The sequence below is a fragment of the Peromyscus californicus genome, unplaced genomic scaffold, assembly GCF_007827085.1.
Source record: "Peromyscus californicus insignis strain IS unplaced genomic scaffold, ASM782708v3 Scaffold_15__1_contigs__length_86483966, whole genome shotgun sequence".
NCBI classification, from domain to species: Eukaryota; Metazoa; Chordata; class Mammalia; order Rodentia; family Cricetidae; genus Peromyscus; species Peromyscus californicus.
This window is the reverse complement of record NW_026294447.1, coordinates 11,793,676-11,804,640: the sequence shown is the minus strand read 5'-3', so window position 1 is coordinate 11,804,640 and position 10,965 is coordinate 11,793,676. Positions and strand designations below refer to the sequence as shown.

Sequence of the window (10,965 nt, the reverse complement as noted above, 5' to 3'; positions counted from 1 at the left end):
CCTATGTAAAATCCGTGCGCTGTGTGATTGTGCAATGCAATGGTCGCGCAATCTTCACATGTGTGGTGTAGCTCCAGAAGCCCACATGCACATGTGCAGGGGAATCATTAGAAATCCAGTCACAGACTCCTCCTGTATCTTCGGCTCTCTCTTCCTCCCCCATCTCTCCCCTCTCCTCATGTCTTTTCAACAGGCCTGGCCACACTCTCTTCTGTTCCCTCCTCCCTTCTAATAAAACTCTGCTCTGATAATAGGTTTTGTGGTGCCTCATGATTTTTCTCACATGGTAACAGCATTGCTTTAAAACCAACATATCTGAAAGGGAATATACACATTATGATCACAAGCGAGAGAAATAATTTTCAATAGAAATTTATCTTGAAAAGGCTTAGATATTAGAATTAACAGAGTAGATTTTAAAGTAACTATTATCTATGTGACCAAAGACTTTGGGAGAATGATGGTTATTCAAAATGAAGAGAGAGCTCCAATACTCAGGTGGCGGAGGCATGTAGATCTCTGTGAGTTTAAGGCCAGCTTATCTCTGTAGTAACAGCCAGGCCAGCCAGGGCTATATAATGAAACCCTTTCTAAAAATAAATAGATAAGCAAATACCTGAAGTTAGACATGAAAATGGCTAAAAACAAAACAGAACCAAAATTCTAGATCTGAAATGATAAATTCACTGGATAGTGATATAAGAAATGGCGAATCAGTGATCAATTAACTTGAAATAACAATATTAATCATCTGACCCAAAGTACCAAAATATTAAAAAAAAAAAAAATTGACCCTCTGCAACCCATGGAATACATCAGGCAGTTAACAAATGCCTAGAAAACTCTGAGAGGAAAAAAAGGATAAGAAAATTTTGAAAAAAAAAAAAAGATTGCTGAAAAAATTCACAAAGTATAAAACATCAATTTAGAAGCTCAAGAAAGTCAACAAACAACTAATAGGATAGAAAGGAAATCATACCTAGAATATAGTTGTCATCATCAATGAAGGAAGAAGAGTGATTTTCAAAGAAACAAACCCAGAAGGCAGGACCTCTATCTTCTGAAAAATAACTGCTAAGTTAGAATTCTGACTTTAGTTGAAAATATCTTAAATTTTTTTTTTTTAAATTTTTGTTTTTTTGAGACAGGGTTTCTCTGTGTAGCTTTGCGCCTTTCCTGGAGCTCACTCTGTAGACCAGGCTGGCCTCGAACTCACAAAGATCCACCTGTCTCTGCCTCCCGAGCGCTGGGATTAAAGGCGTGCGCCACCACCACCCGGCTAAAATATCTTAAATTTTTAAAAACCAAATTTATCTATTTATTGTGTGTGTGGTGTGTTGGCATGCTCCTGCCATGGTGCATTACCAAAAAACCAAAGGACAGCTTAGAAGGGCTGGTTCTCGTATACCATGAAGATCCAGGGATTGTTCAGGTCCCCGGGCTTGGCAGAAAATATCTTTGCTCAACAAACCAGCAAGCAGCCCTAAAACATGTTTGAAAAACAAATACTGAGGTTTTAATCTTAACTACTGGAAATGCTGAGGCAGGAGAATGGAAAGGTCAAGGCAACTTAAGTGAGACCCTGTATTTTGATATATAATACATGTTCATAAACAGTAAGGGGGGGCTGTTAACTAATAGAGTGCTTGCCTAACATGAGCACGGCCCTAGGATTAATCCCCATGTGAGTGAGAAGATTAGAACACTAACTGACAAGGAAGGAATGGTGGTTCACCATGGCCATGTGAGTGCTTCAAGGATAGAAAGCCATGAAGGGGTGGTCGTTCCTTCAGAAAGAGACCTGATTGATGCCAAGATGGAACTACCACCTGTGCACCAGGATGATTCTATTTGTGATTATAGTAGAGCAGATAATGAAAGGTCTAGGGATTAGACACTGTCATATACTTAATGGTAATATTAAAATATTTTCAGGTTCCTCTTGAAAAGGCCAATCTCCTTTTACCTTGCCCTACTAAAACAGTATACCAGTGAAGTTCTAACTCTTTAGTTCCATTTAAAATTTTTCTCTACTTACTATTTTTGATGAACATATAAGTTTAAAAGTATATGTAAGGTAAATGGGAACATACTAATCTGATAGTTTAATATAGATCAAAATTTAAAATTATCTCTATATCCAGTACATTTTTAGAGAATATTTGGTAAAATTCTGCCATGACTTGAAAAAAACTGGAAAGAACAATTGCTGGTCTAAATTTTTCTTGTAGCACAACCACAATTTTCTATGTTGGAAATTAAATTTGTAAAACTCAATGTACATCCCCCAGACAGTTAATTATACATTGCTGGAAACAATTTGAGCAGCTGAAATAATGCTCTATCAGTTGCATTTATAATTCCTAGGAGGGCAGCTCTTCATCTCAGAAAGGCTAAATCCAAGGTACCACTCCTGTAAAGGTCACCCATCTGCCCGCCTACGCTCAAGCAGAAACACTTGCTTGGGAGTCCTTTCTACCAGCCCTATCCCCACCCCACCACTACACCTATTCAGTGTTCCACACCTTTGCTAAGCTGCACGGTACGTATTTGTTTATTATAAATTCCTCTCCCTCCCACCAGTAGACTCAGAGAACTTCTGTTTTATCCATCTTGAGTTGCCTTATTGAACACAGACATATTGATCAGACAGGATTTTACTGTTTATTCTATATAACCACATCACCAAAATGGGCAAGATACAGCCTTCTTTAAACTATATTGCTTCCCAGGCAGAAGGAGAGGAAATGGGTATTTGCTTCATTAGTATTAGCATACCAAGTGAGTGGTAAGCTCAGGTAATATATATATTTGGTGGTGCAGCAATTAACTCTACCTTCCAGAAAAAGTCAGCCTTGAGCCAAGTTGTTTGATGAGTACTAGGTATTAACCACTGGTGATGGGCCTTGCAGCTGGAGAATGCAAAATTGAACACAAAGAGACTTTACCTCTTCTCTGATGATTTTCTACCTTGAGTTAATCGTTTGAAGAATAGCACAGATCATTGGTACAAGTAACAAGGCTGATCCCCAACTGTTTAAACTGTTAAAATGTTGATTTCTTCCATACCAGTGATAAGCAGCAGCTTCTACAGTGCCCCCTCCACTTACTTCTTATCCTACCCCTCACCTCAGTACTCTTCAAATGTCAATTCTATAATCTTCAGTCTTCAGATTTCGTATTTGCTAGGAACTGAAGTTTCAATACAATATATATTAAATATTTTACATTTAATCCCAAGAGCTCTATTTTGTCAAGGGAGTGGGGCTTAAAATTCATAAGAGCAATATTTGATAAACTGCAAATCAAAGTGAGAGTAAAAAATTCAGACTGAGGAAGAGAATCAGTGGAATTGAGGGATTAGTGGTGATTCACTGAAAGATGTTTGGCAGTTCTGCAGATAAGAACAATGCCATGGGTCTGTTGATAGTCAGGCATGGATGGAGGAGGGGCTTGTGGTACCCCTCACTGCTGGAAATGTCAGAAAGAGGGGAGCCATTGCCTTAAGTTGTAGACCCACTATTCGGCCCACCTGCAGCCAATGGGTAGTTCTGACTCAATGCTCACACAGATGGCTCTGTTTAACTGAATGGTCACCAAAGACAAAAGTCTTGAATCCACAAAGCAACTGGTAGCAATGAGGGAGACAAGAAAGGGTGTGGGAGAAAAAGTAATCAGAATATGTAACAAACACGTATGAAACTATTGAAGAACAACAATTCCTAAAATACATTTAAATGTAAAAGGTAAAAAATAATTCTGACCAACTTGAGTACATAAGTGCTCGGTGTTTGCTGAATCAGTTCTCAGATCGCTAAATAAATTATTAGTAGAAACTCGTATTCTTCTATGTGTGTTTTGTTATCATTCTACACCTGCCTGTCATAGTGAACTAGAACCTACATTTGCAAGATGCAATAGAAGAAAAAGTGACCTGATGAACAGAAAGAAGTGACCTTAAGTCTTGTTCTTATCACAGCAAACCCTTCACCAATGGCAAGTCAAGGTGTTTTATTAAGGCTATTGCCACCTCTGCAGAGAGTGTGTCCTTATTTAGACAAGTTACTGAGTTACAGACACCATCTTTCCACTATTAAACCCGATTTCAGTATTAGAGAGTTACGTGCTGAGAAATCACTTGGGGGAAAAAAATCAAACTTTGTTGCTCTGGATTTGACTATTTTCCATCTCACTTAGAACTTTTCACCAAATGTGATAAAATGCTGACCAATGAACTTATTCATCATTGTGAACAGGCATGGGATTGCTCAGAAGTTTTATATTTAAAAGGGCCAATAAAAAACGTTCGGTTATATCAAGTATAGACAGAACTTTTTTGCCATTACTTTAATTTCTGCCTTGGATAAGAGATAAAACGTTTTTCATTAGTGGATGTTTGGTTAACTGATAATTAAACACCCCAAACAAGATCTGTACAAATCACTGTTTTATTTGACATCACACACAGTTCCTGGTCCTTCCTAACTGGGAGTCACTGTTCTGTGGATACCATCAATTACAATGCAATCACTATCCTTATATGCAGAATATATAGTTTTCCCTGTTCTGTCTGAACATTGAAAGACAAATCATCTTCACTGCACATTAATTTTAAAAATCTTTCAGCAGTAGACTTCAAGGAAAAATCTCATCAATAACTATGCACAATATTCTCCAATTTACTACCTTTAATATGCACAGGTAGAATGCTTTCATGTTTTCCAAGGCCTGCATATTTTTGATGATAAACAATATAGAATTAAATACAACACACAATCAGTTGTCATTGAATACTGTTTAATATTGAAAGTCTTTCTTTGAAATTCCAGACCACCTTAAAGACATACAGAGGTCTCTTGCCCAGCATCACTGGAGCATCTCTCTTTGGTAGGAGGCATCTGGTGTCTGCAGCTCCTCCTGTGATGAGCCTCTCATGCGGTCACTCCTCACGACTATGGATTGGGAAGCGCTCTGGAGGAAGCACAGATTCCAGTCTCTGCCAGCGCTCTGGAGGCCACAAGATATGTGTGGCATGGGCATGCAGAAGTCCCAGAGAAACCTGAATCCAGGGGGACAGAGAGACAGCGACAAATAAATCACTTCATATTGACCATTATAAATAGCTTGAAAACCACATTTGATTCAGATCTGACGTGCCATGGAAAGACCAAGATTAAAAACAGAAAACACTTAGGGGCATTTTCCCAAGGGCTTGACAGGTGTCAGAACCTGAACCTTCATAACAGTCATTTGAGGGAATTATAGTTTTAATTTTCTAGAACAGTAAACTGAGTTTAGAAAGTCATATACATAAAATGCATTGGAATCTGGATTTAGTACGGGACTGCCTCCAACATTAACCTTCACCCTCAACAGTCTGTTTGCACAGACCTGGGAAACACAAATCCAGTCTACAGTAGTCTCAGATGTCCTCTAGAGCTATTGCCCAAGAGAGACCTTCATAAAATAGTCATAGAGACCCAAATACATATTTATGTCTCAAAAACATTGTTCCATTTACTGGATGAGCAATCAGACTTCTGATGTGATTCCGGGTGGAGAGTGCTTCCAGGGAGAGTCACTGAGTAACATTAACAAGTACCCAGAGAAAGGAGGGGAGCTCACGCAAAGGAAGTGGAAGACCAATAGAGAGAAAGCACCAAGATCATGGCAGACTGAAAACAACAGCATTTGTAAAGCTGAGCAGTGCTCTGCTGGGAGAGAAGAAACCAGAAACATGCTGTCACTTAAATATAAATGGGATCAGCTCAAAGGACAGCAAGAAGCCCTGGGGACTTGGGAATGGTTTCTTTCCTTCTAATCATTCTGAAAATAAAACTTAAAAATAAGCACAAAATTGACTCTACCCAGCAAACATCACCAGTCACTCATGCTTTGCTACAGTAACTCCCTCTCAGTACATGTCTGCACACATATCAACATATACATTATACTTATCTGCACACACATCAACATATACATTATACTTGTCTGCACACGCATTAACATATACATTATCCTTGTCTGCACACACATCAACAAATACATTATACTTGTCTTCATACATATCAACATATACATTATACTTGTCTGCACACACATCAACATATACATTATACTTGTCTGCACACACAATAACATATACACTATACTTGTCTACACACACATCAGCATATACATTATACTTGTCTGCACACATATCAACATATACATTATTATTGTCTACATGCACATCAACATATGCATTATACTTGTCTGCACACACAATAATATATACATTATACTTGTCTGTACCCACATCAACATATGCATTGTATTTGTCTGCACAGAATTAATGTATACATTATACTTGCCTGCACACACTCAGCATATACATTATAATTTTCTGCACACAAATCAGCATATACAACTGTCTATACACCATCAAAATATATACATTATCCTTGTCTGCACACACATTGATGTATATATTATACTTGTCTGCACACACATCAGCTTATACATTATACTTCTCTGTACACACATCAACATACACATTATACTTATTTTCTGAGCCTTTTGAAAGTTAGTAATATCCTGTGGAATTTATACCTAAATACTTCAAAATGTATATAAGAACTAGAACCCTTTCCCACATGAGCATATTGCCACATGCCAACTACCTCAGTAGTAATACAGTAATACAGGTCAGATACAGCCCATATTCAACATATTCCAGTTGCCCTAGTGAAAGTCTTTTTGAGTCACTTATTTTCAAAATATAGTGTCTCATCAAGGATCTCAGAATATACCTGCTGTGTGAGATTGCTTCCATCCCCAGCTAATTTACTTTACCCAGGGTCCAGGACACTGACTTGTACCATGTCTTATAGCTCAACTTGCCTGGGTTTTTCACTCATGAAGACAAAAGTTTTGGCAAGGAAAAAAATGCAGTTGATACTTTATTTTTCCAGTTCTGCTTGATCAGGAAACATGATATATCAGTTGCCCCAACTACTGAAATACGAAGTTCAATAGCTCAAGGTGAGGGTGACCCAATATTTCTATCAGTTAACACACATTTTCATTTTCAGATAATATATATATATATATATATATATATGAGGATATTTTAAAACAGTATAAATACCGTGAATGTCGAGTACAATTTATCTAATTGTTTTAGTGCACTTCACTATTGTGCCTTATTTATCTACTAATTCTTTTATAATTTTAGTTGGCAATTTCTTTATAACAGTATCTCCTTCTCTCTTAGCACCAACTGCTTGTATTTCTTTTGTTTATTTGTTATACACATAAGTTATGTTATATCATAGTATGTATACGTGTGTGGTTTTTGAGATAGGGTCTCACTTTGTAGTCCAGGTTAGCCTGTAACTCACTGTCTGGCTCAGACTCAGACTGTACTGGTATTCAGAGAAATCCTCCTGCCACAACCTCCTGTGTGCTGGCAAGGCTTCCTTATTTTTGTTGTTTTTGTTTGTTTGTGTTTTAAGTCAAAACTTATCTTCTGCTTGTTTGTAGGATGCTTGGATATCTCAGGTTTGGTCAGTGGGATTCTGTATGTCCTTTAGACATGTCACCTTCAGTCTTTAAGCACTTACTTAGTTTTAGGTACCACAGGGTACTTCGGGCTCAGCCTGGACCTCATGCCTGTTTCATGTGTAATCAGATATTTCCCTCAGGTGCTTGGGTTCCTTTTAGCAAGGAGAGTCATTGATAAGCAACATCTGGTATTGTCGTGCCGATGGTCTTGGGTGTCAATTCAGGGAATATATTGATAGATAAGATGACCAGTACCCAAAAGGTACCCTTCACTTCTCACCTTTATATTTTATTTCACTTCTTCCATAGTGACTGGGTGGTTTACATTTAAATACTCATTTATGTGATTCTAAAACAGATAAAAATTTTGAACGTAATTATATCATAATTTCTACCTACAATGAATTTTCTTAGTAAAAACCGAGTTTTCCTGGCAATCATTTTGGTTCTTGAATTAGTACATTTTCTGTTGTCAATGTTTGCCTCCTGTAGCAAGAGTCTTAAAAGTTCTTATTAATAAAATCAAACCTGAGGCCAGTTATTGGGATGTACCCTGGAAGATCAGAGAGACAGAACAAGCCACAGCTAACCTCACCTGGCCAACTTCTCAGCTGGTCTTGTTTCCTCAGACTGGAAGCTTCTATGTCCTCATCCCAATGGCTCTCAGCTGAACTGCTGCTCGAAATCCTGAACACTTAACCAGCCAAATGCTTAACCAGGCAAATGCTTCTAGTTTCTGGTCCTCACGCCTTATAAACCTTTCTGATTTCTACCGCCACTCCCTGGGATTAAAGGCTGCTTTCTGGGATTAAAGGCATGAGTCACCAAGCCTGGCTGTTTCCAATGCGGCCTTGAACTCACAGAGATCCAGAGAGATTTCTGTCTCTGGAATGCTAGGATTAAAGGTATGAGTGCCACCATTTTCTAGCCTCTGTATCTAGTGGCTGTCTGTTCTCTGACCCCAGATAAGTTTATTAAGGTACACAATATTTTGGGGAACACAATACCACCACAGCCTCCTCCAGTTTGGGTGAGTTATACAGAAAGAAGGCTCATGGTGGCTCATGTTTCTGAAAGTGTGAGGTTGAGGATACACAAATGGCGACAGCCTTTATCCTGGTGTCCCCAGATGTGAAGCAGGGAGCATGCATGTGTACACACGTCTATCTGGTTCCCTCTGATAAATCTACTAGGATTTTGTCCTAGAGGCTGCACTTGAAAGCCTTTATGTAATGTTGATCACCTTCCGAACGCCCCAGCTTCCAACACCTAGGCTCCCATTCTTCTAATACTTTACAATGGGAGGAAACTAAATTCGTGGGGCAGACCATTTCTATCCATAGCAGCTCCAGTACATCTTATTGGAAGGATGTTGGCTATGTTCTCAGTTGGTTTAAATCTTCCCTTCCTCCCAAGTGAGTTATGTTTTCAATTTATAAGCAGGCACATTTGTTTCTACTTACATTCAGTACTAATGTTTGTTTTTAATTCATTTTTATTCAATTTGAGAATGTCCAAAAGTCAAAATTTCTTTTAAATGAGGAAAATATGTCCTCCTTCTTAATGATGCTCACATCCTAATCACTAGCTAGAAGTTTATAATCTGTTACAGCATAGAGCCAACAGAATTTAGGCTGCTAATCAGTTGGCCTCAGAAGCATGGGAGTAATATGAATTCTATCATAGGTTGAGATGTCACCACACTTACTTAAGTGTGAAAAGTGGGTAGGCAGAAACATTCTAGAACACCCTAAAAAGTCATGGCAATATAGGAGTGGGAAAATGGCTCAATTAGGTAAGTGCTTGCCACATCAGCACGAGGACCTAAATATGATTCCCAGCATCCACATAAGAAAAAATAGAGGTGTGATAGTATGCACCTGTAATACCTGCTCTGGGGTGTAGACAGGAGGATCCCTGGAGCTCACTGGCCAGCCAGGCTAGCTGAGTGAATGTAGCTGAATGTACAAGGCACAAGCTCTAGGAACACTGAGAGACCCCGTCCCCAAAAATAAGGTAGAAAGCAACTGAGAAAGACAATTAGTATCAATATTTAGCTCCTATAAACAGGCTCACTCATGTGATGCACAACCCCATACACACACACACACACACACACACACACACACACACACACACACACACACACACAACCATGCCAACAGTGTTACCAGCTAGGAAATACTTCACTGGATGTGGATGATCTCACATCAGATTACAATTTCTGTCTAGCTTTGCTCAAGTCTACGTTCAGCTGAGTTAGAGAACAGTGGTCCCCGTTTCCTCCATCAGAACCCATTTTAGGTTTGAGAGAAGTGACTCGGTTGTATCTCAAACACTGAGTTGCTTTTCCAAGCTGTTTAACGTTGATCATAGGGGCGATTTGCCAGTGTTTTAACTTGGCTGAGCTGTTGCCAGTACATTTGCTTGCTTGCTTAGTTTGGAGCTCAGTTTTAGACACAGTGATTTAATTCGATTTTATACTCCATACTCATTTTACTGAAACTAATCTTTTTTTTAAATTCTGAAAATATATTAAAAGTACCAGTCTCACTTCCTGAAAGAGTTAATCTTAAAAATTATGAATACCAATGGTGAACATTCTGCAGGATAATATCAATATTATTTAAAATGGTGATACAGGAATGTGAAATTCAAGCTTTAAAAAATACTGAGATTAATATGTACAGAAAATCGCTTACTGAACTATCTTGCAATGGTTTTTTAATTTTTTTTATTGATGTGTCTGTCTACAGACAAGGGGAGAATACAGTGACTATAGAAATGCCTGAAGTTAAAAATCATATGAACTTTTTAAAATTAAAAGTTAGGTATTGGACATAGCTATATTAGAGACAGTCTTTAGAATAATGGAACAGGATTCAGACATATAAGGAAATTTATCTTAATAAGTAGCACATGTGATTAGAGAGGTTTGGCAAGTCCAAAATCTGACCAGAGAGGCTAGCAGAATGGAGAACCAGGGAAAGGCTGCAGTTCAACCCGAAGGTGGTCAGTGGGAGGGTGGGACAGCTGATGTGGTAGAGAAAGCACAGGGCAATTTGCCTGCTCATTCTCTTCTTGCATTGCGTACCTCAGTCTACTGCAGTACTCAGGCCTTCAGCAGACTAGAGGAGGCCCACCCTCCTTATGGAAGACAGACTGTCTCATCGAAAAACAAAATAGTATTTGCCAACGTATCTGGGCATCGTGACCCAGTCACAGTGACACATAAAATCAGCACCTGACAAACATAATCATCCCCCTCACCCTTTGCTTTGTTCCATGTCCCACTCACTGTTTGACACCAGAAGGCAGGGTTTTGAATGACGTACACATATGACTCAGTTCTCACAATGACTCATGAGGTAGACGCCGTCTCCTTTATAAGCAAGGAAACCAGTAAAAGCAAAATATTTT

The 10,965-nt window shown here is 38.7% G+C and overlaps 1 protein-coding gene across 4 annotated transcripts in view; it reads right to left on the bottom strand.

Moving 5' to 3' along the window:
- Positions 1-3,798: 3,798 nt before the first annotated feature.
- The window catches only part of Immp2l (inner mitochondrial membrane peptidase subunit 2), an 868,678-nt gene continuing 861,511 nt past the window's right edge, over positions 3,799-10,965 (bottom strand). For all 4 annotated transcript variants that reach the window (XM_052738392.1, XM_052738390.1, XM_052738394.1 and 1 more), the window contains exon 7: positions 3,799-5,059. In XM_052738392.1, the coding sequence (XP_052594352.1) occupies positions 4,940-5,059 (120 nt within the window). In that variant the 3' untranslated portion in view covers positions 3,799-4,939. The remainder of the gene's footprint in view (positions 5,060-10,965) is intronic.